Source organism: Alexandromys fortis, unplaced genomic scaffold (assembly GCF_014885135.2).
Source record: "Alexandromys fortis isolate MF-2015 unplaced genomic scaffold, M_Fortis_MF-2015_v1.1 scaffold_19, whole genome shotgun sequence".
Lineage (NCBI taxonomy): Eukaryota > Metazoa > Chordata > Mammalia > Rodentia > Cricetidae > Alexandromys > Alexandromys fortis.
In genome coordinates this window covers 15,520,420-15,533,966 of record NW_026067890.1, presented here as the reverse complement: position 1 = coordinate 15,533,966, position 13,547 = coordinate 15,520,420, and the positions used below count along the sequence as shown (strand labels likewise).

Genomic DNA, 13,547 nt, shown 5'->3' with positions numbered 1-13,547 from the left:
TCTTCCCGGTAAGCGCACCTTGGGGTGCTTACACACATCATTAGAAATGGGCTAGTCCAGGTGCGAGAATTAGCCTGTAAGGGCTAGAGTTCATGGGCCAAGCAGTTCTTAAATGAATACAGTTTGTGTGTTGTTATTTCGGGCCTGAGCTAGCCAAGCGGCCGGGGTGTTGGGGATGCAGCCCCGCCGCTCTTATTACAACATCTTGGTAAAAAAATTTCATGAATCAGATAGGCAATTTAGTTAAAATTCATTACTTTCAAATACTTAACTATTCCCACACATTTTATTATTTGTAAACTCTATTGCTGGAATGTCGATGTGTCAAAGCTTTATATAAAATAGTCTATCAGGTTTTCTCTCTTATGACCACACATTTTCCTTATTCCACTCTAAATTAGATCACATTTGTTACTATTAATTTCAAGCATAATATATATAAGCCAATTATAAAGAAAAGTGGACACTATTCATAGACAGTTCTTCATATACACAACTAGTCACATAGAAAGGTAGCTCAAAATTTAGACATGGTGGATGGAAGTAGTTTTAAATTCTATTAATTTGATTATACAAGATAGTTTACTTGATTAAATAATGAAACTAAGATTTCTTTCCATGCAGGTTCAAGTTCCTTCATGAATAAAGAAAGCCACACATTTTAAAAGACACTTTTCATGATGCCTTGTGACCTCACCATCAGCCTGAAGACACACATTTTACTGTGCTAGGAGAACACTCCAATGCAGACAACAGCTGTTTCTATAGATTATGTTTATGGTTGAAACACAATCAAATAAATGAAACTTACCTAAAGTAAGCAAAAATTTTAATCTTTCAGAAATATCCAAGCTCTGAAACAATTTTCTTCCCTAAATAATGGGCAAATACAATAGTATTAATATTTAGAATTTTCTTTCCCTAGGAATCTTTCTGTATCATAACTGAAGGTTATTGTCACTTCCATTTATCACCAGAGTTTTGTTGATTATTTAAATTAAGCTTGACCACAAAGAGCTATAGTTAAATAACATTTTTAAGAGTTGTATAATATTTATTATTTAAGCCACCTAACCTAACAATCATTAGATCTAAATGGTATCCCAGGCACTGATCACTTCTGAGAACCACACATTCTTGATGGTTAGTTTTTCCAGATCACCTGAAGTCTACCCCTGGAATCCTCAGTTATGTATCATGTTGAAGTACTCTATTGTTCACACTGATAACAACCCACAGCAGTTCCTCTTTCTCTCAAGCTACTTCAGACTGGCATTCTGTGTGTTCCAATAGTGCCTGAGATTTTATGCCGTGTTTGTTGCTTTTGGAGCTGGGGCCAGCCCAGGACTCAAGTATGCTAAACTGGCACAGTTGCTAGAACAGCATGGTATCACTATGTTCTGTCCCTAGCCCTTTTATACTCTTACTTTAAGATACTCTTTCCAGTCTGGCCTCAAGCTTGGTTCTTCCTAGCTCAGCCTCCAGAATAGGTGGTACTACAGGCTGTTTGAAGATACACATTACAGCAGACCATACCAGCCAGAACAGGTGAGTGACCCTCCTGCCAGTGGAACTGCACCCCACCCAGGATTCCAGGCTTCCCTCACAACCCTTCCCTAGGCTCTTGCCTTCCCAGTTACTCCCCACCCCACTGCTGGGCACTGCTGCCAACCCCTGAGAAAGAGTCACCCACAACCAGTTAGTGACCCTCCTGTTCTGTGGCCTGCCACTCCCATCTCAGTACCAGTACCACTGCTGGGCTCTGCCCCAACGCCAGAGGCATCCCACTGCCCTGGTGCAGCAGCTGACTAGGCTGTGACAAGCCTGCCGGATAGACTGCCACCATGCCCTGGATTCTGCTCCTCAAAGAATCCACAGTGCCACCAACCCCTCCTACCTCTTCATCCTCCCCATGTCCAGCCCTTCCCCAGAACTCCAGCAGACTCCACAGACCCAGACATAGTCCACACCAGTTGGAAGAACAGACACCATAGGCCCAGGTACAATCCACACTAGATGGAACAACAGTCACAGGAGTTCTACCAAACACCAGGCTTGTTCTATGTATTCCAGAAGAAGACTCAGGCTTTACCAGAGGCCAGGCCAGATATACAGAATAAAGTAGACTTCAGCTTTACCAGAGGTCAGACCAGATCAAGGAGCCTAAGACCCCCAAAATCTCAGAGGAGATACCCTACTGGACTTGAAGACTCACCAGTCACCAGAATCAGGATATATGGGATTTTCTTTAGAGAATGAAATAGCAATATATAAACTATCATGTTGCATTTTAATATTATTAATAGTAAAATCTAATATTTATAGTCTGTCATACAACAAATTATAGTATGGCATATTTGTACTATTTCATATATTTTCCAATAACTTTATAAAAACAGATAATATTATTTGTAGAAATGGAATCCATGTCTTGAGATTTAATTCTTCAATAGGAGTTTTCTATTACTTCAGTGGTCCTTGAGTTTAACATGTACTAGAGTTTAAGTATGTACTAGAGTTTGAATCTGGAATGTATCTCAAAATCCTGTATGTTGAAGACTTAGTCCCCAGTCCACTGCTATTGAGATGTGATGAAAAGTTAAGAGGCAGGGCTTCCTGGAAAATTGCTTCATCATTGAGGGTATGCCCCTAAATGGGACAGTGGAACCATTTTTTTTGTATGTACACACTCTTAAATATTCTCTCTCCCTCCCCTCTCTCTGTCTCTTGTTCTCTTTTGCTCTCACTCTTGCTCTCTCTTTGGCTATGTATGGGTGTGTGCATATGAATGCTGGTACCCACAGAGGTCAGAGGTGTTGGAGCCCATGTGGCTGTAACTACAGATGGTTGCGAGCTGTCAGACATGGGTTCTGGAAACCAAATCTGGGTCTTCTTCAGGAGCAGTAAATGCTCTTAACTACTAAGACATCTTTGTAGCACTCTCTTTCACCCTTTTCAGTAAACATCTCTACTGTCATATGCTGCCTCAACTCAGGAGCTGCAACAAGCAAGTAATTATGGACTCAAAAATCTGTAATTATGAATCCAAATTAAGTCTTGTAAATTTTGTTTGCTTGTAGTAACAGAAAGATAATAGGGCTGGAAATGTAGCTCAAGTAGATTGAGGCCTACCTAGCATGAATGAAGCCCTGGGTTTTAATTGTGAATAGTGGTGTATAACTCCAGTTCTAGCACCTGGGAGAGAAAGAAAAGGGCCTGGAATTCAAGATGAGCTTCAGTCATGAAAAATGTTTGTGGCTAACCTGGGCTACAATGAAACCCTTTCTAAAATACAGCTATGTCTTGTAACACGAAACTTAACTCAAATTGGCACATTTGTTTATTGTTATCAAATTAGATCTTAAAAGCACAAAATGAAAAAAAGTCAAACATTCTTAGCAAGGATAAGGATAAATTGAGAGGGTTACCCTCAAAATATTTGGAAATTCTGTAGATAACAGAAACAACAGATTGGTGTTTTGTGAGTTTCTCAGGGTTATGTCAAAATTATCTTTGATAGCAACACAGAAGTAGAGAAGATTTAATTTTGCTCATAATTTCTGAGATTTCAGTTCATGCTTGGTCTGTTCCAAGACTTTGGGCCCGAGGTAAGGCAGAATATCATGGTGGTAGGAACATGCAATAGAGGAGTATGCTCACCTCATGGCAGTCAGGAAGAAACGGGGGTGTGGGGTGGGAGGAGAACCAGGGGTAAGATTCCCTTGAAAGGCCTGCAACCAGTAACTAGTTTATACAATAAAAATGAAGAAAGAAACTGGGAAGGGGGACTGGAGACATGGCTCAACAGTGAAAGCAGTGATGCTCCTGCAGAGGACCCAGGTTTGGTTCTAGCACGCACATGGAAGCTCATCACCGTCTGTAACTCTACTTCCAGAGGATTCAATGCACTGTTCCGGCCTCTCTAGGCAGCAGGCACACATAGTATGTCATATATGTATACTCATATACTCTATCTTTCTAGCCCTGTCTCTGTCTCCCTCTCTCTATCTGATAAAATAGAAATAAAGCCAAATTGAGACATACGCCTTTTCTATTTATTTAGAGTCAATTTGCACAGAAAACTATTTCATTATTATATAAACTTTCTCTCTAAAAAGTAAATTCTAATGAACACACAATCTTTTTATTAATTTAATACTTCTTTATACGTACCACACAAAGCTCAAATAAAATTATCCCAAGAGACCACACATCTGATTTGGGGCCAGAGGGCAATGGTTTTTCACTTGGCACATGATCAGTACTTTTGAAAATTCCTTGTGCAATTACCTCTGGTGCCAAATATGAGGGATACCTATGACACAAGTGAATAACAAATAATTATAATGAGCTACAATGGCTATAGAAACAGTAGCACATTCTTATAATTAGTGCATGAGATGTAAAAATACTACACAAATAAATCCACAGAGATTACTAGAAAGAATCTTGAACTAATCATAGAAACACGGGCCTTTGTGTCTAGGAATTGAAACTGAACAGACAGGAGTCCTAAATCATTTTAAAAACATCATATCTCTCTGTGGCATGTGTTTAGTTTCTTGCTCTTCTCTGTGACTGTATCATATCGGCATTACAGCAGGCCTCTAGTTCTTTTCTTTCCTCTGACCACTTGATCTTCTGTTAATGGTGAATTGTTTCATCATTTGACCTTTGAAATAGGAAAGTAATTATTTTCAACAGGTCCTGGTCTGCTTTACTGTTACTGTGATAAAACACTGGCCAAAAGCAACTTCGACAGAAAAGGCTTGTGCCATTTTACAATTATACTCCATCCTTGAGGGGTGAGAAGAAGTTCAAGCATGAACTGGAACAGAGTTCATGGAATAATGCGGCCTACTGATTTTCTCTACTTGCTTTTTTTTTTTTATACAAGACCACCGCCTCAGGAGTGCTGCCACCCATTGTGAGCTTGGCCTTCTCACATCACCTGTTAATCAAGAAAGTGACTTACAAACTTGCCTAAAGGCAATCTGACGGAGGCAATCTTCAATTAAGATTCTCTTTTCTCAGATGTCTTTAGCTTGTGTCAGCACAAATGATCCCTTATCAACTTGATATGCAAAAACATCATTATTAAATTAATATAATAATTTCCTTTCTTGTTTATCCCCAAAAATCTGATGTTAATAATGTAATATAAAACAGTATAACTTTAAAAGTTCCACAGACTTTAAAACATTCAAATACTTGTATGTACATATTTTCCAGGGATGTGCACTTAGTGTTGGATAACCAATTGGTGTTCTCTTCCCTCAGGAAGACTACTTCTTCTGATTCCAGAATATCTTACTGTTTTAGTTCTGTGTCTAGGGTAGAAACCTCATAAGTTTTCCTCCTTCCATGTCAACATGTCTATTGGTGTTATCCTTGTTCAAGTCATGTTTAGACAGCCCTGTTGGTGAGACTTCATGGGTACGGTATACAGACTGTACAAGCTATATTTATATATTTAGGAATGCACACATACATAAACACATACACAAAAATATGCATCAAAAATTAAAGAACAAGAGGCCATGACTTTGAAAACATGGGTGGGTGGTACATGTTGGGTTTGGAGGGAGAAAAGAAAAGGGGGAAATGATAAAATCATATAATTGAAAAAAAAATTCAAACACTTTAAAAGTTCAGTCTCTTAAAAATCCAACATCAACTTAAAGTTCAAAGTCTCTCAACCATGGGTTTCTATAAAATAATAATTAAGTTATAGTCTTATTCCAAGGAGGAAGAACCAACACATAGTAATAATAAGATCCAAGCAAAACCAATATTTAACATAATAAATACCTCAATATCCAAGACTACTATGAACCTAGAATTGAATTATTAGGCACAGCATGAAGGTATTTTCTATTTTAGTATCATGTGGGTGTGCCTTTCTCAAATTTAGTCATGAACACCGTAATCTGGATTTTTCACTTAATTTACATTATTTTATAACAATAACTCTATGAAAAATACATGCAAATATATGTGATGTCCCTTCCTTATAATATCATCCAGACTTCTTATTTATACGTAAAATATAACTCATTTAATTCTGGATAGGTAACTTGAATAAAATGAGTTTATTAAATTGTTAAACCATTATCAGAATGATCTTAATATTCTTTTAATGTACTCATGTATTCCTCTTATACAGAAATATGTAGATGCCATTTTGCCTTCAATGATAATACTGCTTTTCTAAGTGAACGTGTGGTGTCTGTAAAAGTACTAAAGTCTGTAGGTGGCGGCTGCTTGTTTGTTTCCCAGGCACCCAGACCCGAAATAATCCCAAAGAAACTGTATTAATTACAACACTGCTTGGCTAATAGCTTAGGCATATTCCTGGCTAACTCTTTTATCTTATATTTACATATTTTTATTAATCTGTGTGTCGCCATGTGAGTGTGGCGTACTGGTAAGATTCCAGCATTGCAGCATCATTCTCCTTCAGCAGCAACGTGGTGTCTCCCTGACTCCACCTACTGTCTCTATATATCTCTGTTAGGATTTCCTACCTGGCTGTATTCTCTAAGCCATTGGCCAAAGCAGCTTCTTTATTAACTGATGGGGCGGGGGGGAACCATATTCACAGCATACAGAGGGAAATCCCACATCAAAAGTCTAATAAAAAAGCACCAGATGTAATGGTCTAGCATGTGTTCCACTCTTTGAACAGTGCTTTTTTGTCTTGAAGCCCCAGAGACAGCCTTATACATGCTCTGCAATTTCTCTATCCCTGAATTTCTTCCCCAACAAAACCTGTGCTTTAATTTCAGTAATATCTGAATTGTCTTTCTTCTGTAGAAAGGAATGATAATGCCCACCTCACAAAATTGTTGTAAATATTAATAGATAAAATGCTCTACAAAAATAGAATATGTGACACAAATCCGATGTTGTAAAAGGTAAATTATTCACTTTTATTTCTGACTTCCAATATATGAATTGAAAATCATAGTACAGTTAATGAAAAGGCAAGCAAAGCTATAATTAAATTAGTACACCAAAAACTTTGGACATAAGCATAGAAGTAACCCTTGTTCTAAAAATTCTGGGTCCTCTTTAACCAGACAGAAATTCATAAAGATCCTAAAAATGGCTCTTTAATGGAGGGCATTGTCTTTCAGCAACTTTATATAAGTGTCCCATTCTAACACTCAACGAAAATTACCAGAACTTCACTTTGAACATGGCTGGTAAGGTAAACACAAGTGGCTTTTATCATTTGCAGTTTTAACAGGGTATTAAGCTACTGTCCAATCAAAATTAATGCCCAATTTCTAACTCCTTCCAATATTTCTAAGCAGATGGTAACACTTATGTTCCTTAATATCTGTCACTAGCAGCGACTGTGAGCCTCCTCTGACATAAAGGCTCTTTCTGGCCTCGTTGTTTGATCACATATTTTATTTTTCCTGGCTAAGGTTTCACACTTTGTGCTTTATAGCTTCCAGTAAGATTCTTTGAAACTCAGACTTCAAAGCAAGTTGTGCTGAATGCTAACACAAGACCAGGTCTACAAAAGCATTTAAAACCAAATGATTGATACGCCGTAAAAATTCACTTCTAATTTATCACCAAAACCTAATGTAATCTTAAATGTAAGTCAGAAACTTAAAGTAACTTTTGTGTTATTTTTATTTTCTTTGACAGAAATTGAATTAGACAAAAATGCAGATGTAATAGTATTCATGTTTATTATAGATCTTTATGGCAAATGGTAATGATAACTCAATGAAGAAGCTTGAACTTAACTATGAACTTATAATAAAAAAAGATGTTTTCTTCCATAAGAACTTGTTAACTATTTTTTTTCCTGTTTATTTTTCAAGACAGGGTATCTCTGTATAGCTTTAGAGGAAATCCTGGAACTTGCTTTATAGAACAGGCTAGCCTTGAACTCACAGAGATCCACCTGTCTCTGCCTCCAGAGTGCACTGCCTGGCACTTGTTAATTATTACTATATCATTTTTATGTTTCTGAATAAAATTATTCTCTACCATTGAATGTATGTGGAATGTTAAGTTTATGAATTTGTATCTTAATAAATAAGCCCTCAGTACAGAAAATTTGCCAACTGAAGAGTAAGTTATTTGAGGTCGAGAACTAGTATTAGCTTTATGCACAAAATAAATAAAGGACAGAAACTGCTCAATAAATGTTTCCTTACTAACTGAAGTCTCAATAGCCTGGATTATACAGTGAGTTCCAGATCAGCGTGAGACAATGATACAAACCAACAAACAAACTAAACAAAAACCAAAATCCTACAGGCCAGGCATGGTGGAACACACCTTCATCCAGCACTCTGGAAGCAGAAGCAGGTGGATCTCTGTGAGTTTGAGGCTAGTTTGGTCTACACAATAAGTTCTAGGACAGTCAGGGATATGTAGAGAGAATCTGTTTCAAAAAGGCAAAAGAAAAAAAAAAGGAAAAAATAAACCCATAATCTAAGTTTTTAGAATAAAGGGGAAATTTTCCAAAAATTCTAAAAATTTAAGCAATATTCTTCTTTGGGAATTTTCTCCATGAGACTCCTGGTACTATGTGGAGGACGGAGTTTTGAGAGCCCATGGAGCAAACACAAAGGAATACTATCAAAAACTGTTACACTGCATGGGAATAAATATGATTACGATTTCTAGGTTAGATAAGTTTGGTTTGGTCGTTTTCATCATTATTCTGAAGCTATGTAGGAGAAGTCCCTCTTGTAGAGTATAAGTGTAAGTTTTAGGGATAAAAAGCCAATGTCTACTCAGGCTGCCACAGAAATATCAGACAGACACAAACTCAAGCACAGGAGATGAGAGACAATTTCAGAACAGTGAAATGTTAACGTGGAGAAGCTGAAGGATATCAGAAATCCTTTTTCTTATTTTTGCTAAAAATAATGGAGATGTAAGGGAAAGGATTACATCATGAAAATGTTTCAGAGGAATCATGCAACAATACAGCTGTCTCTATAAGAAACATTTATCTAAATATACCATAAATAAATTTCCACTCATTTCTCGGAAGGCAGCATAGATCTGGAATTTCACACCAGAAACAATTAAATAGACTTCTTTACTACACTTGTGATTTATCTCATTACTTCCAATACCCACAATGAATCAACTTGAATTTAAAAATACACTTCTGTCTTTGGGAACTAGGAACAGTAAATAAACATAAAACATTAAACTGAAAGTAAAACAGCTGACGCTTTCCAGCCTATAAATGAACACACTACCATTAAAAATCTGGTCTGCTTTCTCACCTGACACCACTTAATTCTTAATGACATGCAATTAATTAAGGAATATCATAAGGTAAACACAGCCAATGATTTGTGACTCTTTGTTTCTGTTCTGTTAAAGATCAATTCAGGAATCTTTGAGATACTGGGGAAATACTCATTGTCTACTTGTTAACGAAGTATATAGAAAAATAAAATGTAGTAAATAAAGAAAACTGTTTTCATGTCAAGAACCACTAACCAAATATATACTATCGAAGTTCATCAAGGTTAAGATAGAATTCAAAATAGAGGAAAACAATCCTTACCCTATTGGGAAATCGACATCATCACCATGAGCTGTCATGTGATAAAGTCCAAATTTAGCCAGTTTAATATGACCCTACAATGAAAAAGAGAGAAAATCACTATGAAATATCTTAATACAAATGACAAATTTTAATTTGGCAAACAATAAATTTTAAAAGTTTTTTGTTTGCTACAAATACATCATTTTTATAGTTATTACTGTATTATTCTGAAACATATTATTAGTCTTATTTCTCTGATTAATGCAGGATTTCAGTAGCTTTCATTCTCAAGCAACATAAAACTATCTATTATTAGCTGAAAATTACCTTTCGATCCAACAGGATGTTATGAGGAGACAGCGCCCGGTGTACTATGCCATGCTTGTTCAAGTATTGTAAGCCCTGAAGTACCTCAAATGCTATGCACAAAACCTTTGTATAGCTACAAAGAAAACAAAAAATCAGAGATCAATTACAAGGTAAATAAAGTCCGTTTCAAGGGAAATGAGATGTACTAAAAGCATTTAGTGTCTGCTCTTCCATGCAGACACAGTGGAGCACATACATCTTCAAAATAGCTACTTCCCTGCGTGGTGATGGCACACACCTTTAATCCCAGCACTTGGTAGTCAGAGGCAGGAGGATCTCTGTGAGTTCAAGGCCAGCCTGGTCTACAGAGTGAGTTCTAGGACAGGCACAGAGAAACCCTATCTCAAAAAACCAAACACGTGTGTACATATATTTATGTTAAGTATATGTGACATATGTATACACACATATCTAATTCTACATATTTTAGACTTCCTAATTAGAACGTTTGGTTGTGCTATAGAATCTTACAGTTTGGGCTACAATAGAAACCATCTTTCTTTTTCCAAGGGAAGGTTTTAATTTGAGTAGTACACAGTACTTATAGCAGAATAGGGTGCTTTTGTCACTCACCAGCCTGGTTATCTTACCAAATTACCCAGGAATATTTAAAATATCTGGACCAAATCAATGAAAACCTTTGAATCTAAGTCCATGAAAATATATATCTTCCCAATGGACATATCTGTAGCACAGCTGCTGCATGTAGATGGCTCAGGCAAGGCTACTAAAGATGGGGATGGAAAGATTTTTAGTGAGAATGTCAGTGAGACTGACTTAGAAGGGGCCTCATAAACAAGTCCTGAAAAATGACAGTATCAATAGATGTGCTAATGAGGAAGGGGTAAAAATCTCCCAGAGTCCCAGCTCTCCACCAAGAACTACAGATGATTGACTGCTGAGAGGAGAATTAGCCTTCCTTGGAGATGACTGCCCTTATTAGTTATCTAATATAGCTTAATTAGCCCTGAAGTCATATACACACAAATAACAAAAAAATGTACTCAATGGGCTGTATTTACATACTTGTGCATTTATTTATATGTAACAGTAATAATTACCAAAGAAGCTATTATTTGAAATTGGGGGATATGAGAGGGGCTGAAGGGGGAAGAAGAAAAGGGGAAGTTATGTAAATATATTTTAATTAAAATGTTAAGAAAATGTTTTAAATGACAAAAACATAGTTTAAGCATCTCATTTGCCTCTATCTGTTAACTTTAGCTCCTCTTATTATTCTTGTTCTCTCCCTCTCTGTCCCCACTCCCACTCCTTCCTCTCCTTCTCTCACAACACACACACACACACACACACACACACACTTCACAATAGCTTATAAAGTAATGCCATATTTAGCAGTGACACTAGAGGTCCTCAGCTGCATTGTATTTCAACACAGATTTCTTATGGAATTGGAATCAAATCTTTACAGTGATTGTTTTCATTAAACCAATTTTTAAACTCTGAATACAGAAAACTCATTCTACTTCCTAAGAGTGTTTTTATCAATTAATATTAGATGTGTATGTCAAAATTACATTCATGATAAAATGAAGGGGTGTGTGTATCAAAATAAATTTTATTTGTAAAATTTTAAAAAGTAAAGTTTATGAAATTAATTAGCTATATTCTTGGCTACTGTTTGAGACGATATAGGAATCACAGTTAAAGGCTCAGTATTTTCAGTTTGAATCAAACAATAAATCAGACTTACTTTTCTGTCTCTTTATACACTTAGGGTTTAATTTTTAAAATTTATTTTAAAACATAAAATAAAAAGAGAAGGAAAATATTACTGTTTTAAATACTGAAAGACAATAGTGAACGGCACCTTTGGAATTTGGTACACTTGTTTGGTTTAGAGGGATTTTGTGGGGAGACAGTGTTTATTTCTGGGACAGGGTCTCACTACAAGGCCCTTAATGTCTTAGAACTTGCTGGCACTGAACTCAGACCTACCTGCCTCTGCCTTCTAAGTGCTGCAACTAAAGACATATCTCAGACTTACTTATTTTAAACCTGTTTTTCTTAATTGGTCAACAAGTTTGAGAATTAAATCTTTTTTAAGCAATATAATTGTAATATAATAACAATATAAAAATATCTAATAGTTAACATGTAACAGTTTACTTGTGTTAGCCAACACAGTCTAAGGCTTTATCTAAATCAGACAACTCCAAAGTTGAAACTTATAAATAACTAGCATTGAGCATCAGTTTAAGTCAGTAAATTTTAGTTTCTGTGGTATAGTTTTGAAGTAGTGTGTCTCATCTGGACTCATGCTTGAGTCATTGATTCACCCAGTTGGTAACACTGTTCAAGGACCTTTTGGATATTGTGTGTCAATGAACATCAGGACCAAGAAGTAAAGTACCCATGATAAGCCTGACCATATGTTCCTAGGCCTCTGGGATTTGTTTATAGGAAAAATTTAGAATTTTGGAGTCACAGGTTAGTGATGTCTGAGAATGCTATATGGAAAGCTTAGTAAATGATTCTGACGGGAGTGTGAAAGACCAGGATGCTAACAGAAATGAGACCATAAACGGTCTCTCATCAAGTTTCAAATGGAGCAAGCATTCTATTGGAAATGAGCCTAGAGGCCATCCATGTTACACTCTGGCAAGTCATCTGGACACAAGCTTGTCTGTGTTGAGGACCGGGTGTAGCTGAATTAAAAAGCAGTGGACTACTTGCTTGGAAGAGAAAATTTCTAGACTAGGTATCATCCAGGCTGCAGAGTGGCTATTTAGCCAGATTTACAGTCACAGCAAGTTTAGAAAGAAGGGCAGAAAGAGTAACCAAAAGATGCCAAATATGTTCAGTTTGGTAAAGAAGAAAACATGAACTAAGTTAAAGTCACAGACAAGGTGAACATGGACAAAGCAGTTGTAATTGTTAAAGCCCCATAAATGAGAATTCATGTACTTTCTTTACACTTTGCATGGGGAAAATTGTAAATAATACCTCACTCATGTACAGACATAAAACAGAGCACCCACTTATAGAACATTCATTTGAAAGGACAGTGTTCAAAAACGTAGAACTTCCATGGTGTACTAGTGGAAAACAATTGCCTTGGGAATATTTTCTGAGATCCAGCCACGAAGGCACAGAGATGACACAGCAGCAATGGTCTAAAGTAGCCAGACTACATCTTAAGCAACAGCAGCAGCAACAGCAGAATTTACCATCATCCTATGACACAACTTGAGAAAGGGAGTTATGAAGGCTTGTTCTAAGGTTCCAGAAAAAAGCTGGTGATACTAGGTAATGCGTGGCTGGGTCATATTTCTTGAAGAGAGGCTCTGAAACGCTACTATGCAAAGCTATGAAGGTCAGGCTTGTGTTGCTATGTAGACCTCAGCAAGAGGCTAAAGATGACAGTAATCTGGTACACAGTCAAAGGAAAGTTCAGATACCAACTAAAGCCAATCCAAGAGAAAGTGAATGCGTGCTGCTGCTGGTGAGAAGACCATGGAGTTCAGCAACCACGTCTATTGGCCTCTGATTACTGTTATAGGGAGCCCTCAGTGCCAGATGGTGCTACAGGGTATACATTTGTCCTGCTGTGCTTCAGTCTTGATTTAGGCTATGGTTTTCTTGTTATTTTCTTACCCCTTCTCTTTGGAATGGG

The 13,547-nt window shown here is 36.9% G+C and overlaps 1 protein-coding gene across 4 annotated transcripts in view; it reads right to left on the bottom strand.

The window, feature by feature from the left end:
* The window catches only part of Tbck (TBC1 domain containing kinase), a 124,157-nt gene that overhangs the window by 95,637 nt on the left and 14,973 nt on the right, over positions 1-13,547 (bottom strand). For all 4 annotated transcript variants that reach the window (XM_050132563.1, XM_050131122.1, XM_050131851.1 and 1 more), the window contains exons 4-7: positions 9,869-9,983; positions 9,560-9,633; positions 4,174-4,315; positions 812-872 (exon numbers count right to left, since the gene is read on the bottom strand). In XM_050132563.1, the coding sequence (XP_049988520.1) occupies positions 812-872; positions 4,174-4,315; positions 9,560-9,633; positions 9,869-9,983 (392 nt within the window). The remainder of the gene's footprint in view (positions 1-811; positions 873-4,173; positions 4,316-9,559; positions 9,634-9,868; positions 9,984-13,547) is intronic.